General features: G+C 36.3%; 1 protein-coding gene across 2 annotated transcripts in view; it reads left to right on the forward strand.

Annotated features, from left to right (window-relative positions):
* The window catches only part of EXOC2 (exocyst complex component 2), a 133574-nt gene that overhangs the window by 36554 nt on the left and 77872 nt on the right, over positions 1–19148 (forward strand). For both annotated transcript variants that reach the window (XM_037379398.1, XM_037379399.1), the window contains exons 7-10: positions 12591–12671; positions 16562–16707; positions 16805–16886; positions 17365–17467. In XM_037379398.1, coding sequence (XP_037235295.1) covers positions 12591–12671; positions 16562–16707; positions 16805–16886; positions 17365–17467 — 412 coding nt within the window. The remainder of the gene's footprint in view (positions 1–12590; positions 12672–16561; positions 16708–16804; positions 16887–17364; positions 17468–19148) is intronic.

Below are 19148 nucleotides of genomic sequence, written 5' to 3' on the forward strand. Positions count from 1 at the left end.
CTAAATGCAGATACTGTCTTTTCTTTTATACTGCGTGTGGTTGAACTTAATATTAAAAATACTGTTTTTCTTCACAGTCCCGTCTGAAAGTGTATAACAAGCCCAAAGTCTGTATTGTGTTGCTCAGAAGCTGGGACTGGCTGGCTGATTATTGTGGTAGTTTTGGAAAAGATGGCACCAAATGTTTATGGAGGCATTTGATGAAACTGCTTAGACCACAAATCCAGAAAGGAGAAGAAATGTTAAACTGAGGATAATATTAAGATGACTTACAAACTGTAGCAATATAAAAAATAGTTTTTATGATGACTTATCCCATAGTCAGACTGCAATATTTATATGAATATTCATTACACTCTGACTTGGGAAATCAGACAGCCTTTATATTCTGCTTGCCATAGGGAAAATGCAACACACTAGTGAGATTAACTTAGTTGTCTGTTCCATTTTTATATATAGCTTTATTTTATATATACACACTTTAAAACATAAAATGTCTCTGAGGTAAAAGCTCATTGTGGGCTGCCATAGCCCCGTCTAGTCAGGGACTGTGCTGGATAAGAAAGTGACAGTGCTGGGCCATCCCCAGTAGGGTTGACACTAGCACTATGCAGTTCTTCATAGCTACGGTATATTGCAGGATTATCATTCCTGATCATTGATCCTGTGTAATGGGTACCATGGAGTAAGGAAACTTACATTTAGTCATAGCCTCAGCCAAGCTAGTGCTTCCATTGGCTTTAGGAACACTGCTTTGGAGAAGTAAGAGGTTTTTCTTGAACTGCTTGCAGGCCACTCGCTGTCTGATACTTTCCACGCGTCAGGGAAAAGGGAAGGTAGTGCTGTCTCACCTGGTGGTCCACCTGTATTACTGCCCCAGGCAGATTAACCTGTGACCTGGCCATCAGATGACAATGTTTTCAGAAGTGGTTGCTGGCTTTTGGCTACCTGCCTAATTCAGTAATTTTTAAGAGAACTTTTTCCACAAGTGCAAACATACGTGCTTTGGTAGTTAAGACCTGTTCTTGAGACATCTGAAGGTTCTTGCTGTGAAGAATCTTTTTAATTCCTAAACCTCTCTATTACCCCACCCAGAACTGACCTATTACTGATCTGTTTTGGAAAACCTTGGCCTAAATCTAGATAGGCTTAATAACAGAAGAGGAGTATTAAAGGATTTAGTGGAAATACTAAAATATGTGATAGTAGTCGTAGGAAAAGACTCTTAAGAAGAATCACTGTTCGGCATTCTTTACCTTTTTTTTTAAGCTGAGTTTGTATTAAATGCTAGGAAGAATGATAATAGGCTATTTGTTTGTAAGTCTTAAATATCTTGAAAATGTTGAAATCCTAATTTTTCTTAAATAGTTCAAAATCCTAAATAATCCTGAACAAATACTGAAATATGATTTGTTTTTCACAACCAAATCTGCTCTGCATATAGAGTATCAAATAGACCAGAAAAGTTAGTAGGATTTACAAAAAGCTAATGCAAACTATGAATGTTGTGAGGTTTTAGAAAGGCTGAACACAACTGACAAGTTTTCTCTTGTCCCATCTACTAAAATGTAGGCTTCTTGCCTATTCTATCTTGCCTTTCCTGATCATTATTTTATTAATATTTTTATGTTCCTACTTGTTCTCTTAACATCTTAATTTATCAGGAACCAAACACATTTGTTTCACTAACTACTATGTTCTCAACCTAAATAATAGCTGCTATACTGTTCTGCATCTCTTATCTGTATCAGTGTTATCTTTACCTAAAATTTGAGTTTATCAGTGCAGTCCTTTAGATAAATTATGAACTCAAACAACTTGGGATGACTCATGTGGTACATGGTGCCACTTTTCATCTGTAACCAAAATGGCTTGGTTTTGTCTTCCTCCCAGTGATACCCCTTAGGTGCTCAAAAAGAAGCAGACTTGTATCTTGTATTGTTATGAACAGTGAATTAAATAATACTAAGAAAGAATGGCCTTGATGCTGTTGTAGAAGAAAATCAGAAACTTGAAGTCTTAATCACTTACAAATCCAAAGCTATAAAACTGGAGTTCAAGAGACTTGTCAATACAATATTTAGTTGTTAAATTCTGAAACCAAATTCTTAATGAGGATGCACTGCAGGTCACAGCTGCCTTGTGTAGCATTTTAGTATGCATTTTTCGTGTGAAATTTCCTATTAAATGTGCCTGCCAAAGTGTTTTTGATTCTTTTCAGTCAAAAAAAACCCAACCCAACACCCTTATTGCCTATCAATTTCAGCTTTGTAATGCAGAACTGCCTATTTGCCCTTTTTTCCTCTTTATGCAGAATATTTTTGAGGGAGCAAAGCTGGAAAAATTTCATCATTTTTGAAAGACTTGAACCTGTGATAAGTATAATCAGCAGCTAAGTTGGATGTGGAGAGTGTTCCACTAGTAGGAAGAAAAAAAAGGTGTCTTTGATGCCACCATCCAGCCCTCCTGCCAGATGTCAAAGCTTTTCTCCAGAACATTTGATCACTTCAGGTTTCTGAAACACAACAAGACTTAAGCATAAGCATTATTAGCATTGTTCTAGAGAAGCAGCTTAGATGCAAAATTTTAAACCCCCCACAAAACAAACAAAACCCCCATTAATTCTTAGGCATGCAGTTTAGAAATTCAAGCTCTTTAAAAGAAGAATGTTTACTTAAAAATCCCGTTACACTCTGGTATGGTGGGTTCATCCTGGCTGGATGCATGCCTGGTGCCCACCAAGCTACTCTGCCACTCCCTTTCTCAGCAGAATAAGGGGAGAAAGTAAGATGAAAAAAAACCTGTGGGCCAAGATAAAGGCAGTTTAATAAAGTTGTAGCAAAAGTCACACATGTGGAAGTGAAGGAAAACAATGTTATCCTCTACTTCCCATCAGCAGGCGATGTTCAGCCACTTCCAGGAAGCAGGGCTTCAGGATGTGTAGCAATTGCTCCGGAAGAGGAACATCATAAATAACAAATGCCCCCCGTTCCTCCTCCTCTCTCTTAGCTTTTATATCTGAGCAGATGTCATACGTTACGGAATAACCCGTTGGTCAGTTTGGGTCAGCTGTCCCGACTATGTCCCCTCCCGAGATCTTGCCCCCCACCCCAGCCTGGCGGTGAGGGGTGGGAAGGCTGGAGGGGCAGCCTTGATGCTGTGGGAGCGCTGCTCAGCACCAGCCGGAGCACTGCTGTGTTATCACCGCCTCTCTGGCTACCAAAAGAGAGCACAGCACTGGGAAGGCTGCTGTGGGGCTCAGCCAGGACCAGTACAAACCATTATTGAGCATATGTAGTCTGTCTTCCAATATAACTTGAATTTCCTGAGCTGCTGCTTTTTAGTTTGGATTTATTTTTTTTTTTTACTCAGTTCCTTTGGGAAGATTTCTACTATCTGATGTGTTTTCAGAAGATAGGTTTTTGTTGATGGGCAGAAATTTAGGTTCTCGTGTTTCCTTGTCAGATATCCTAGAACACATCTTCCAACCACAAGTTACGCTTTATAAACTGCAGATCCATTCTGCAGTTGTAGTGCAGAGCTATCTGTCTGCAGTTATTTCTCCTAGGTCTCCCTAACTTGGTGCAGTATGTTACTTTTCATAGGAGGCTCACTTTGAGAGATATAATACTGGCTTTACCAGGTACTTCATACTCATCTATTTGCTTGTCTGTTTATACCTGCTTTTATAATTCATACACATTTAACGGTGTTTGTTTCAAATACATGAACTTGATCTGGGAAATCCTATCACTGATTAAGGTGCAGCTTTTTTCGTTACTTGTGATCAGTAAGATTGGTCTGATCTTAAGTATGCTGCAGTCTGTATTACGCATTTAAATGGGTATTAATATTTTCACAAGTAAGCAACAAAAAGGTAAAAAGTTATCCTGAGATGTGTATTGTATTTTGCGATTTAGAAACTGTTTACTAAGAAAATAAGAGGTCAAATAGGCCAGAACCCTTGCTTGGTTGACTTAATTTCTTGGAAAATAGAATAGCCTTATCAGATCCTCACATCTCTCTGCCTGTTAACTTGGCCGACAGTTTGACAGTGACTTTGCTGTGGAGATGTTCAACGGGAAGTTTGTTTCGTCAGCTGAAGGGAGCTGTAAACTGACCTGGGGGGAACTGGGCTCACCTCAACTTGACCCACTTGACCAAACTCCAGTGTTGGGGAGTTCAGCTAATTTATTTCCCATAATTCTCGTTGCAACCCAGAAAGCAACAGTCCTAAAAGGGCTGCTGTTCATATGCTCGTAGGCAAGTTGTGTTTTATTGTCGTGAGCAAGTCATGTCCTGCACAGAAGTCTTTGGAAAGTTAGCAAATTAATTTGCTTCTAATATACTTTTTCAGAAGTGCTCTTTACAAAGAGTCTTAGGCTGCAGAGTTTTTTTTTATTTAATTGAAAAGAAAAAAAATAGGGAAATGACCACTTCAGTCACTCAATTATGCAAAAACATGCAAGTGTGAAATTTGTATTGGCAAGTAAAGAAGATGCTGTGTTGTCTTTGAAACACTGATACGTTGAACAAATTTGAGGTTTGGATTTGACTCTCTAGTTTGCTATGGCAACAGCTCTTGTGCAGTTACAACTACAAATATGGTTTATATGATTTTCAGAAAAAAATCTATACAAAAGAAGCACTGCTGGCTGCTACAGCACTATTCCTTTTTTCCCTTTCCACTCCTGTTCAGATGTGTGGCCTATGGGAATGCTAGTATGATCAGAAACTTGAACTGCAGTTGACCTTTTGTCTAATACCTAAATACATATGTTAGGTTAATGTTTACGTGGCTGAAATGATCCTATATCTGGTCAACGCCTATTTTTTGGTGATTTTTTTTTTTTTTCCTTGCTGTAGAATACTTTTACACTTCAATCCCCTAAGGCCTGTTCTGGGATGAGCATGTCAGTGATCCAGGATCTGATTCAGTATGAATAAGCGTATTCTGTTGCCATTATGTCTGTTAAATTAATTTGCTCTGAAACTAAAACAAAAGAAACCACTGGATTTATATTGAACTCTGAGTCGGACTGGGAATTTCAGAAACTAAAACTTGGTGCTCATCTGTGATGTAAGCTTCTGGCTTTTGAGGAATTGTGTCATGTTTGAATTTCGAGTACATACAGCCAATTTTTCATTAGTGATTCTGTTTGCGAGCTAGACTGATGACTGACTAATTTTGAAGTGGTTATACACTGCTAGCTCTTATCTTAGTTCACTGTCTTTTGTCTTTTTGTTTATTTGTCCAATGAAATGCTAGTCCATAACTTGGTTTTGCTGGGTAGTATGGCATCAGGCTGTTATACCAAGTTTTGCTGTTGTCACACTCCTGTTTTGTCTTATATACCTTTTCCAAAATGGTATGAATTTTTATTAAACACATGGATTTGGGTAAACAAAATTCAAACATACAATTACTACCTAAATGTTATGCAGCTGACTTGAAATGGCTAGAATAGCTCTGTGTTGAGTGCTTTGTGGTGTGTGTCTATTAATGTTATCTTCCTCATCCCATATCAAGTGATAAATATAATCTTTGCAGAGTAAGAACAGCCTGCTATTGTAGCTAGTTATTTTCAATATGGTAATTCCTAGAGGTGCAGAAGGAACTGGGCCATGGAAATAAACAGGCAAGGTGCTGCATGTGTCAGGCATGTATCTAACAGTCTGTCAGTGACTTCAGAGTAACAGTTTACATGCATGTATGTACCCCACAGTAGATGAAAGTTAAAATTATTTCAGTTTAAGAATTCAGATCCTGCCTGCAAGTAATCATGAAGCAATACTGATGTGCTCTAATCTCACTGTCTAGCTTTCCAAGTGGATGGTCGTGTCTGAAGGTTTGAGTTATCTTTGTGCAACACTTCAGAGACAAAAGCTGAATTAGAAGCAGTTGCACAATCATTGCTACCTATTTTGTCCTTACATTTATGAATAAACAGGCATGATGATTTAAGTTTGCTTGTTGAAAACTTTTTTATTCTGATCTCACAGCGCTAAATAACTAGGCGGACATTGCAACAAGCAATGTATGCCAAGAGATGACCTGACAAAGGAGTGTTAGCAAAGTGTTTTAAGTGGTGGTAAACAGTTTAGTCAGGTGGATGCTTCCTTTTCATGCAATGCCTACAATCAATTTCTGTAGCAGACCAATTAGTATCTTAATACAGCTCTAAAAAAGCAAAAGTTCTGTGATCATGATTATTAAAAGGTTCAAACTTGCCTTTCATGCAGGTTCTAGCATAGCATTGTCTAGGGGGTGGTTTTTGTCTCAAGCAAGAGGTGACCTGATTTGAAAAAGTGTGAAACAGCAGGAGTTGTCTCAGTCCATAGTGAAAATTCTGTGCTCAAGCCTGTACCTGCTTTTATGCTGACTGCTCACATAGCTTCTTTTAAATCAGAAGCTCTTTTAGAGGTGGAAGCTAGTTACTAGCAGAATTGCTCCAAATGGATGCAGTCGTAGCTTTTAGCTGCTGTGTGGCTGTCACATTTTATGAAGTTTTTGTTTGCTTGCATTTGAAAAACAGTAAATCATCAAAAAGATTAGTTTTGCAATTACAGTTTTCAAATAGCAAATACTGCAGTTCATTGCAAGTGTGCAGAAAATTACTTATGATTAAATTTGAGCCAGACTTGACCTACAAGCTATAAAATGAGCTTAATTTTATGTTACATCATTCCATTTTGATTTCCATACCACTTTTAAAATACATGCAATATTTAAAAGCTGCTTTTATTTCTACCATTAGCTTTTTAGATCCAGAAGGTTAGCACTGTGTCAGTAAAAAGAGAATAACATTTCCTATACTCTAAAATTCTGAAGTATCCTGGCAAAGGCCTGGGTCCAGTCCCGGAATTTTTAGTGGATCTATAAGCAGAATAATAAACTATGCTTTCCTGTCTATTTCTGAGCTATTTGCGTAGAAATACCCCACTTGCTTAAATATAAACCTGTGTGAGAACAAAATTATCAGGCCTCATAATGTTGTTAGACTACAGTTTTTAGTCTCATATTTCTATAAAACCTCCCTTCCTAGCACTATGCTTTCATTACTTTTTTTTAAATAATTTTCATTCTGTCCATTTTCTTTTGATTTTTGCTACTGTGTTGAGTAAACAAGCTTGAAAAAGTAAATGCTAGTAAAACAAAACACAAAAAGGCAATTAGAGGCAATACTACATTTAATATTTTGTAATTCTTGCTTGGTTTAGTAGTGTTTACCAAAATAAAGCTAAGTTTTCTATGCAGTTTGCAAAAAGATCTAGAAATGTTGGGGGAGGGGGGGAAGCCCAAACCACCCACCCCCCCAAAAAAAACCCCAACCAAAAACAACAACAAAAAAACCCCACCAACAAACAAACCCAACACAAACAACCTTAAAGTATTGACTAATGGCCATAGTAAAGAAACTTTGGGGTTTTAGGTTTTGATAGTGTAATGGGTTACTAGCTCTGTTCATGACATGCTGTCTTTACATGTTGCTTTGCTCATTACATACAGCTATGCACTCCTGTTGAATCCATTCAGAAGTTTTTGCACTACATAGCAGTGCTGTCCTCATCTATAGCCTTCTTATGTTTTGTTCAAATGACAGAAAATTGTTAATCTTTCAAGAAAGGAAACCAAAGGCATTTTTATTCATGCATTGGCGTAAATCATGGCAGCATGTTAACATGTGTTCTTCATCCCTCCATTACTGTGCTTTGGTGGGAAGTTCTTTATAGTTACCACATCAGATCCTCAGAAATACTATGCTGAGTCAGTCTTTCCTTTTTCTCGTGGCCCCCACCTCCACCCCCCACCCCCACCCCCCTTATTTTCTGCATCTGACTAAAAAGGGTCAGATGTGCTGACTGCTATGTGAGCAGTCAGCATAAAAGCAGGTACAGGCTTGAGCACTAAAATTCATTTCAGGTACTTTTTTTTTTTTTTTTTTTTACCATATTTCTGTGAAAACGGGTAAGATTTTCTGATACACCAAATGCATTTCCAGCCATCTTTTAATCAGAAAACGGTTGAAAACTTGCATCAATGTTGCTTTAAGCTGAGTTAAGCTGAAGAAGTTTTGAGAAAGGCACTGAGTGATAATCTCAAAATACATTTTAAAAATATCTAATGAGAATGAAACTTGCAAGTCAAACTGCATGACCATGGCAAGTGTGGTTTACTTTGTTAGATTTTTAGCTGCCAAGTAGAAAACCATATCTTTCCTTAGAGTAAATACAACTCTTTTCAACACGAGCAGCAATGAATTAATTGCAGTGTATTTTACTAAAAGACCTGTACTATAGCTTATTTGCTAGATTGAACTTTGCATGTATTTTGACCAATAATAACTAATTCTGAAGTATTCAGTCAGTTTAGAGATTGAGAGCTCTGAACTTAGTCTTTGCACTAGTATCTCACTGCAACTCTCAAGTTTGCAAGCCTTTAAATACTCTGATTTAGCTGGCAAACTTGAACACTTACTGGCAAAGGTGATACAAAATACAGTTAGTTTTCTGGCCTCAGGTGAAGCATCTAGACTCAGCCTCTCCTTATCTTTATTTATTGTATGCTTCTTATGGTAAAGCTTCTCAAAAATAGTAAACAGGCTCTCCTAAGCTTCTAGCTGCTGTTCCAACTTGTATAGTCTGTATTGGGTAAGGCCAGGGTCACAGGCAATTCAAGAAAAAAATGCCATCCATCCTTTACTTCAGGCCTTCAAAAAGCTAACATTCTCCTCTCTCTTCTTGCTGCAGCCCGTGATGAGTTGAGGGTATGAGGTTGCATTTGAAGGTAACCTGAACTGCTGGCCACTGTGAGAGGTGTAGGCTGGCTTTCCACCGGCTCTGGGCCCTGCGATAGTTCCCTTTCCCTTACATTGCAGTGGTGCAGCTGGGGCAAGGTTTAGACAAGCTCACTGATCAATGAAGTCTCTTACTGAGGGACTTTTCCACAAGATCTTCTCACTGCATCCACCTGGCAGCTCTGTGATTGCTAGATCACGCAAAAGGAAGCACGTGAATGCAGGAGGATGGGGATTGTCCCAGACAGCACCATCCCACTGTTACATGGGTTTAGTACTCTTAAAATAAAAGAGTAACTTGAGTATCTCTAGATTCCTTCCAATCACATTAGGTCTGTAGATACTTTTCTTGACTGCATATATTTTTTCTTGTCCAAACTGCTAACTTTGGAGACTTTTTGTCTTATCCACATAGAAGGGACATGTCCTTAGATTTTTAAAAATCAGTTGATGTAAACTAAGTAAGCTTATGCTTTCTGATAAAGCATTTTTATAACATTTTTCACTATGAAAACTTAAAACTTTCCTCAACTTTTGTATGCATATGAATGCACTTATTGCTAAATCTAAATACGATGTATAAAAATAGCATCAGTACAAAAGGAAGTATCACATTAAATGTGGAAGGAAATACAGCAAATCCTATTGTGTGTACACAGAGTAATTTAGGTAGGTCTACATTTTTCAGTATGTCCTAACTTATTTCAGACAGTGGTCCAAAAATACCTTTTGGTTTACACTACCAGTTACAAAGGCTTTGTATGACTTTACCTGTACTCTGCAGTGCGTTCCACCTTTCAGGATCTTAATGCCTTGTTTTATTTTTATTTTTTGCTCCACTGACATCTTTTTGTCTGCCTGAACACACCTGTGAGTTGGCTTAATCGGGTCGCTCTTCCTGGGTTTCCAACACCACTATTTTCAAACTAAGAATTTCAAGTACTTTGTGCCAAGCCACTAACTTTAAATGCTACCAGTGTGAAGAAATGTTATCTTCCATATTCTAAAAGCAAGAAGAGAGAATAGTATTGCTATTGTATATTCTCATCTAAAGGAGATGAGATGGGGAAGTGCTTTGGAGGTGACGTGTTTTAAAACTTCCAGGAACTGATTAATGAGCATGATACAATTTCTAAATAAGCTCCTTTCAGAATAAAAAACTACAGTTCATGACTTGATATTTTTGCAAGTGTTAACATGGTAAATCATGCTTTGCCAAATCTTCTTGTTCTGTACATGGTAAAGAAATCTTCATGTTTCACTTTCTGTTGCCAATATATGTGCTTTGATAGAGGTTTAGATGTTACAGTTCAGTTTTGGAAATTCTTAGGTGCGTCCCCTTCAGGCATAACATTATAGTTACTTGGTCAGTAATTAATGGTTCCAAAATATTAAATTTGAATATCTAACTCTAGGGTTTTTTTATCCACATCCATTTAGAAAGGATCTTTCAAAAATATGCTTCATAGTATTATTTCAAAATACGTAAATTAAAATCATTACACTTTGATGCAGTTCCAATAGTACTTGCAACATTTGGTTTTAAAATATCTGTTTATGTTGTGGTTGCTGTTGTGATGAACTTGCCTTTCAGTATGTAACATTAATTGCAGTACTGTAATTGGCCACCCCAACCAAAACTGGTGTATATAAATGGAATAATATCATTAAAACCTCTAATGTTTTTGTTACAAAATTGTAGAGGCATTCCTGTAGGTAAGTGGTGTCCACATAATTTATAAAATCTGTGCTACAGTTTACTATGCATCATTTTTTAAGATAGACCTCTTAAAATATTCAAGAATCTCTTATTTTAGTTCATTAAGTGTTGATTGTCCTAAGAAATATGGTGTCCTAAATTAGATTTATATTTTTCACTTCTAATGACTTTAATAACAAAAATAAAGAGGCATTTTCAAGAAAGCAAAGTTTCCTGAATTTTTTTGTGTAGGATCAAGGGATTGAAGGGTCAAATTGAGATGTTTGAGAATAATGGAATTCTCTCCCTCTCCCTCTTTTTTTTTTTTTCTTTTTTTTTTTTTTTTTTTTAAATATCAAACCCATCCACCCCATCCCCTACGTGAAAATTCCTTCTTTGAAGGAGGCTGGAGACTTTCCAAGGGCCATCCTGTCTCAGAACAGCCACCCTCTTTCACTGCTTATGGTAGGACTGAGGTCACAGAGCTGCCTTACTAAAGGTAGTTTCTGTCCTTGTTTCCTTGAATTCTTAATTGACATCTGTGTAAGGGATAGCATTGTAGAGGAAACCAGTTTGTAATGACTTTTCTGTGTGCACATTATATGCAGTTTGGGGTGGTGTTTTAGACTAGCTTGAGTATAACCAAGTGGGCTGAGTTCCAGGTATCTCCTGGAGCTCATTCGGTAGGTATAGGCATGGAATGCATCTTCTAGTTTTGTTTCATCTTAAAAGAACCCTGCTGACGAACTTGCATTTCTCTGCCATGCAAACCAAAGCAAGGTAAGCTGGGACAATTGGGAGAGTGGTTTCAAAACTGCATTTGTGTGTTGACCAAAATATATCATTACTCACTTGCTTCAAAGCACTGAGCATCACTGTTTTCAAAGGCAGTTTAGTTTAGCTTCACTTCATTCTACTGAGAACCGGCAGGAAGCAGTAGGAGGCAATTTTGAAGCCTTAATTTTGTCTAAAGCAACAGCAACTGATGGCTATTTGATATAGCAGATTTTACATCTGTTAACAGGTTAAAAATTTGAAAAGAAAATAATATTTTTAAGTAATTGTTTTGTATGTGCTGTATGCATATATATGGGAATACTACCTTTAAAAAAAAAGGGGGGGGGGCAGAGAGAAAAGGGAAAAAGAATCACTGATCTGTGCCAGTTGTACTGGACAGAGAAAAGGAGGGAAGGAAGGCTGTGTAAGAGAGGGGAAGTAGAAGAAAGGAATATTTACACTCTATTCACTGTTCGTATTTCCAGAGTGGTATAGAATAGTCAGGCTATGCTGGTAAATATCTCTCTTCTGGAAAAATAAAGTATAATAAAACAAAAAACTAATGCAGATACTATGTATTTCCACATCCATTTGTAATACCATGTGGAAATAAGAATTGAGGCTTTTGGCATTTTAGGACAGGAAAAAGATAGCATCTTAAAAAAAAAATAAAATAAAGCAAACTCCTCTCTGTTTTCATGTTGTTTTGAACAAAAGCATGGCAATGCTTCTGTGTAATGGTTAATGCAGTGTGCTACAAGATACTCTTAAATGGTGTATTTTGAGAGTGAATTTTTATAGGTGAAAACAATTGGTAGGGAAATGTTCTAGCACTTGATTTTGGGGTCATCCAAATTCCCCGTGACTTTTTCTACCAATTAATTATTGGTAATTTCTTTTTGGTGAGATCAGTGTAAAAACTGCTTCACAAAGCAAAAGTATTTTGTACTTAAATGATTCTTACTTCTCAAAATACTGAACACTTGTAGTACAAGACAGCCAACTGGGATTATTCTCTCTATGGTCGTTTGGGTCTTTTTTTTTTTTTTTTTTTTTTTTCTTCCTTGAGCATGACTGTCTTGTTCAAGATACAGGAAGTCTGTGTCAAAGTAATGGTTAAAATTCTGCAATGTCTGGCTCCAAGCCCTGTCATCCACTAGACTCTGCTGCCATGAAGCGTGTTTCTGTTTTTTATGTCCAACAAGAAAAATAACACTTTTATTTTTAATTTTAAAAATGTTTTAAAGTGTCACTTTGATATAATGTATTCCTACCTATTAAAACGTTCTGCATTTTAACTAGACGTTTTATTCCAGCAATCCATCAAAAACTGGAAGCGGATGGAACGGAAAAAGTAGAGGGATCCATGACGCATAAACTGGAGAATGTACTGAACAGTAAGTTTTGTCCTTCCAGCAGCAACTATTTATGGACTTTGGACTTTCTAACAAGCTTTAATATATTCCTAGGAATATGGTAGAAAGTAGAAAACAGTACAGTCTCCCTTGCCTTTTTGTGTTTGATGGTAATGATTTTAGGGTGTGATAGTACCCCATTTGAAAAAAGTAGCTTTTGCCGTGACTTTCAGTAGCATTTGTGATAACAAAGAGAATAAATATCAAAATAAAGATGTTCTAAAGCTTTTATTTTAAAAGAATTTTGGTGGCATCTCAACTTGGAGTGGACAAAGAAAACAGAGGAGCTATATGGATAGAGAACTGTAGGAGGATGACCAAAGCTAAGTACCAGGATTGTAAGAAGTTTGAGCTAGAGGGGAAAATAACCCCAACTACAAGCTGTTTGCAGTAACAAGGTCTCTGAACAGAATCTTTTTTACTTAATGTGCTGCCATTTAGACTACTTGGAATTAGCATTCTATTTAGGAACTCTGAAAAGCTGTCTGTACTGTCTTTTCTGTTTTTCTGTGTTGGTTCTAAGGTTGTATTGAGAGAGATGGCTTGAATTTGCTGCAGTTCAGTATGCGTTTCATCAGATCAAAAAGTTACTTTTTTTAAAAATTCTGGGACTTCTGCCAAGATAATTTTACTTTGTTTCATTGTGATTTTTTTCACAGAGGAAGGGATGTTTCCCTTAGTGCTGTATCAATAAGCAGGAATGACATGCAGATAGCTGACTCAGTGTTGGAAAGTCTGAGTGTGTTTTATGAAATCAAGAAAGTGACATGGAAGTTCACTGTTTTTTCTTCTCTTGTACGAAGAAAGCAGTGACTGTATGTGTGTTTGCATGGGGAGCATAAAGAAAGCAGGGGGTTTTGTGAACAGTTCTAGCTCTTTTCAGTAGAGATACATTAATGCTCGCAATGAAGTTGTTGTTGGACAATTGTTGTTCCCTTATCTTGTTACCTGGAGTGCAAAAAGACCCCAAAATCTCAAAAAAACCCCACCCCAATCAAAAAACATACAAACCCCCTCACACTCACTATATGAAGACTATAGCGTGTGCCTATGTGTGCAAAATATTTGAAACATATAGGATAGGAGGAAAAAGCATTTGCTCAAATTTGCCAGTGCAATCCTCGGTGCTCTGTGCTCTGTATACCATGTAATGCACCAAAGCACAGATTCCTTGGAGGGCACTTTCCCTTTCACAAAAATGCATTATAGATTTAAAATCAAAAAGCAAAAGTTTGTCTGTGGCATTTTCCTACACATAGCAATATGAGACAAATCTACCTATAATATATAATCACTGCTTCATTTCATAAATGCTGGCTGAAATCTGTATGCAGATAATGCAGACTATCTTTTTCAAGCTGGATCTGTAGAGGAGCTTGTGCCAGGCACTTCAGAGTGGTATTAAGTTTGGCTCTGCTGTGAAAAGAATTGGCTGCTTTTCCTCCTGATACTTTGCAAGTCATGATGGGTGGGAGGTAGAGGAGTACGAATACAAGGATTTAAAAAGAGTAAATAATATTATGCAAAGTAGTGTAGGATCAAAGCTTTGTTTCTTGTCTGACCGTTGAAAAGCTTCCATAATCCATGATTAACAGGGCCTGCTTTCAAAAATGACTTCATATCTTTAGTTGAATTTTACATTTTATGGACTGTAGATGCATATTTTGAGAGACAATTGGTGTTGCGAGCTTGATCACAAATTCCTAAAAATAAGGATCTTTTCCACAGCATCTGAATGTACATTAAGATTGTGCCAAACTATTGCATTGAAATGGCATGGAACAGTAGAAGCACAGTGTAGTGTTATAGGTGGAATTATAAATATTGGGATTTTTTGCTAAATTGTTAAATTTAATTGCTAAATAAACTCTTAAGTATATATTTCTAAAACCACATGTTGTTCTATAATGAATTTCATGAAGAATTATATCTTAAAAAAGGTCAGTTACATTCCATTATGTGGTGTTTTTGTCAGGCTCTGTGAAAGACCACTGTTGGATAACTAGAGCTTTATTTTGAATAAAAAATTTGCACACAGTAGGTGAATCATCTATTTTGAAAACATCGTTAGGCAATATAGGATCTGAATCTTTATCCATGGATTACTTCAGGTTAGATTCCTCATCAGTAAAGAAGAGATAAAGATTGTTAACGTAGAAAGGATTTGGAGGGGTGAGGAGGGAAGAAATTTTGCAGTATTTTCTTAAGTCTAAAGAGACAAACCTGTTTTGCATGAAGTATTGGATTTCATTAAGACAGTAATAAGTAATATGATGTACTTCAATTTCTATCTAAAACAGAAAAAATGCCAGTAGGAAAAAAGTGAAATCGTTTACTTGAGGATTTATACAAAGTAATTCATAAAGTTATGAAGATATGTGGTTTTAAACTAAAGGTGGAAATCACTGTGCTTTTCCTGCAGTTGTCAACCTCTTAAACATTTGCACTGAATTAAAAAAATGCTTTGCGAATATTACTTTTAATTCCCAGATAGAGTCCACTGCTTCTTGGCTGTTAAATGAACGGACAAGAGACATGAATTCAAACAAAACAAACGTGACTTACTAGAAGGATTTAAAAAAAAAGCATTTATTATAACCTCAAGAGAAAATTCATACTTTTATCAGTGGTCTGCATTTAAATGTTCAGCTAGCTGTTTTCATTGTGCCTTTCTCCTTAATGGATTAAAGTATTCTATGCTAAATAGTATGCAGTAGAAATAGCTATCCTGACAAAACTTTTTTTACATCAAGGCTTCAAAATTTCAACAAAGTTTAAACATTCTTTAGATATAACAATTATTTTACAAAGACTACTTTTAACATGAGTGGGCCACCCACAGTGTTGACTAGAGAAAATGGCATGCAAGCCACCCAGCGAGACTGATGTAATTTTTTTTCAGCTTTGCTTAAAGTATAGTCACTAGACCAGATAATGTAAAAACTTATACATGCAACGATCAAAAAGGCTAGAACAGTTCCACTGGGGTTTTTTTTGTTAATTAAAAGTAAGTCATGAGTTGAAAAATGCAAATATTCATATGTGATGTAAATAATCCCTACTATACAATAAATTCTATTATTCTGTGTTAGGAAATAATCCTTATTACAAAATAGAATGCTTTTTGGTCTGGATAGAAAAGATTTTAAGGCTGTATTTAATGTATTTATAGAAGAATATTCAGAGACAATACAGAAACTGAATTGGGTGAAATTGTTGACCTTGATGAAAGGCTTGATCCTGTATGCAATGAAGCCAGTAAGATTTTTAATGCAATGTGAAGACAATTTGTATTCTGTTACAGTGACCAGCTCATTAGACTTTTTCAGTCGTGCTATTGTCTTTGACTTAATCATCGGTACTTTTCAATGACTCACTTAAATATCAAACATTTTTAATAATTTTTAAGACTTAATTTGAAAACAACAAAATTGTTTGCAGAACCCAGTGATAACTCTTAAAGCTATGACATTAATTAAAGATAATGAAATTATACTTCTCTAAAAAGAAAACTTGCTATGACTTTTTCCATATCCTAAGATGCATAATTTCGTTGTAAAATGTAGATCTGCAGCCAAAGCAAACTATAAAATATCTGCAGTGAAGTTAAGCATTTGAAATAGGAAAGAGTGCTTGTTTTTAATTGCACAGGGGTCTTACCACATTAAAATTAAGTGGTTTACTTTGAAATAGTATTGTGTCAGTTGTAAAATGTTAACACAGTTGAACAAAAAAAGTATAAAAAAATTAGCAATAATTACTCATTTGCTCTAAAAAAAGCCTGAATGACTCATTAAAATGAGGAAAATCTGTATGTCATTTGAACTGATTACTCACTCCGCTTCTTCTTATATTCATCCTTTTAAAAATAGGAGCCAGTAACACAGCAGATACCTTATTCCAAGAAGTGCTGGGTCGCAAGGACAAAGCTGATTCAACGAGAAATGCACTTAATGTTCTCCAGCGTTTTAAATTTCTTTTCAACCTTCCCTTGAATATTGAAAGAAATATCCAGAAGGTATAATCCTTTAAAAATACTTTTGTTTGCTGAAATTAGTCTGTTACCTTTTTCTTGACGAATCTAAATGTTTGTTGTTTGTCTGTTTCTTTTTAAGGGCGATTATGATGTAGTTATTAATGACTACGAAAAAGCCAAGTCACTCTTTGGAAAGACAGAGGTTCAAGTATTCAAAAAATGTGAGATACGAGTTCTGTTATTTGCTGCCTTTTTTGGGTTTTTAACTTAGGGCTTAAAAGCACATAGTAGTCTAAAGAACATGTGAGTTTTGTGGGGGTTTTAATCCATAAAAATTATGGATTTATAGGAATCAGTTACTATAAGCAATATTTCTGGCAAGTTTTCTGAGTGAGGTACGTACTACACAACTTAAATAAAATTGGCTGTGATTTCATTTATTAATGCTTGGTTGGATGTAAAAAGCAGTGACAGTGATCAAAATGTGACTTCAGGTATCTCTTACTTGGCATGTTGTTGGAAAGACTTCGAAGACCAATTCTGCGTTGTTGTGGAACTGTCATATACAAAATTTTCAGACGTAGCTTGGTTTCCAGATTAACTCCAGAAGGGTCTGATGTCCTAGAAAAATAACATAATTGTCAGTTCGTACCAGTGCTGAAGATACACATAGGATTTATTTCCTCTCCCTACTCCTAGATTATGCTGAAGTTGAAACCAGAATTGAAGCTTTAAGAGAACTTCTGTTGGATAAACTGCTGGAAACTCCGTCAACATTGCATGATCAGAAACGTTATATAAGGTAATCATTTGACCAGTGTCTTTATCAGACATCTGGTGTTAGATGTGTATTTAAATCTGTTTCCTAGACAGGGTAGTGACCATTTTTACTATAGTTGAAATACTGATTTTTAAAGCTGTACGTAGGGTATTTTGAGATGTTATGATTATGTAAATAATCACAATGGATTGGTACTGGGTTGTTTATTAAATGATGAAAAACAGTTCTTGAATGAGAACAATTTAATGAAGGATAATAGAGTTTTGAATTTTTAAAAAATATTTAAGGCATATATAGTTGCTGTTGCTTCCTCTAAACCATCATGTTGTGCAAGCTGTGTCTGAAGTGATCCCTCATAGGTTGCAGATCTCAACACAGATGCCTTATTAACATGTCTTGCACTTTAGCTTGGCTTGATGTTGACATGGAATCATCATGAGCCAGATAATCGGGAGGTTTTAATCCAGGCTGTTGTTTAAATTTGGGTTTGGGTCTTTTACTACTCAGTCAAAATACTGTAGTGCCTTTGTATTTCATGAACATTAACTGGTTCCCCAGTTTCCCTTCAAATTCCTAGATTTTATGTCATTCACAAAGCTGATGTTGAAGTCTGTTGTAGGCATACTGATATGAGTTGGTTGGACCTTCTACTGGGCGACCTTAACAGTCTTTACAGCCCTGGGAGCCAAACTAGAGTACTCTGGAACATTTGATGGTTTGACTTAGAAAGCTTTTAAGTTTTCCATGTTACTAGGTCTCCTAGTGTGGCTTGAAATTCTCAGTGCTTTTTTCAGTTATCTTAAAATATGTAGACCGTGAGCAACATTCTTAAAATTCTGACACCGGCATGAGGCCTTTGATGTTTTGTATGCTCACCAGGCCCAATCGCACAGGACAAAGTGTGGTATCAGTATATTGGGTCCCTTTACATTGTGAGTTTATGAGGACAATGGCCAGTGTACGTTTATGTATGGTGCTTCTCATTCTTTTGGGTGCTATGTAAATATTGCCTATTTATTGGAATTGCGTTTTAAGGTAAGTAGTTAAGCATTTTGTGTTTCTGAAGAAGTCACTACTGTTTCCTTTCTATGTAAGTCCTGAAAACCTTACAGAGGAGCTTCTTTATCCAAGTCAAGTGTTACGACCCCTTCTAAGGATACTTTGGAAGAATCAGAGTTGTATGTGTTTTGTGGGTTTGATTCTGGGGTGGGTTTTTTTTCCGGTTTGCTTTGTTTTTCTGTAACCTCTCACTCTGAAGCATTGAATCTTTAAAATATGCCAGCCTACATACATTAAAGCAGACCACGTTAATGTAACTACCAAATGTATTCCACATACAGAACAGTATAATGAAGGAGAGCAGCAAGTGGACAAATGTGGAATAACTTAGTGTTAATGAATTAACAGAATTCCAGCATACAAACTGATTAAATTACTTCCATTACTCTAGATGTGCTAACTTAGTTCTACTAGTGTAAATTTTCTAGAGGTAAGGTGTGAAGAAAGTTTTCTTCAGAGTATTTCAGCTAACAGGAAATTAACAAAATCGTAATGAAAAATTATTTGCATAGCATTTGCTATTTATACAAGGTTTTTTCTTCCTTGGTATGTTTGTTTTATGTGCCTTCAGTGTCTTAAGGCTGAACAAGATCTGAAATACTGTGGGTTTGCCCCTCAGGTATTCAATGTTTACAATTAGGCA

Source organism: Falco rusticolus, chromosome 3 (genome assembly GCF_015220075.1).
Source record: "Falco rusticolus isolate bFalRus1 chromosome 3, bFalRus1.pri, whole genome shotgun sequence".
Lineage (NCBI taxonomy): Eukaryota > Metazoa > Chordata > Aves > Falconiformes > Falconidae > Falco > Falco rusticolus.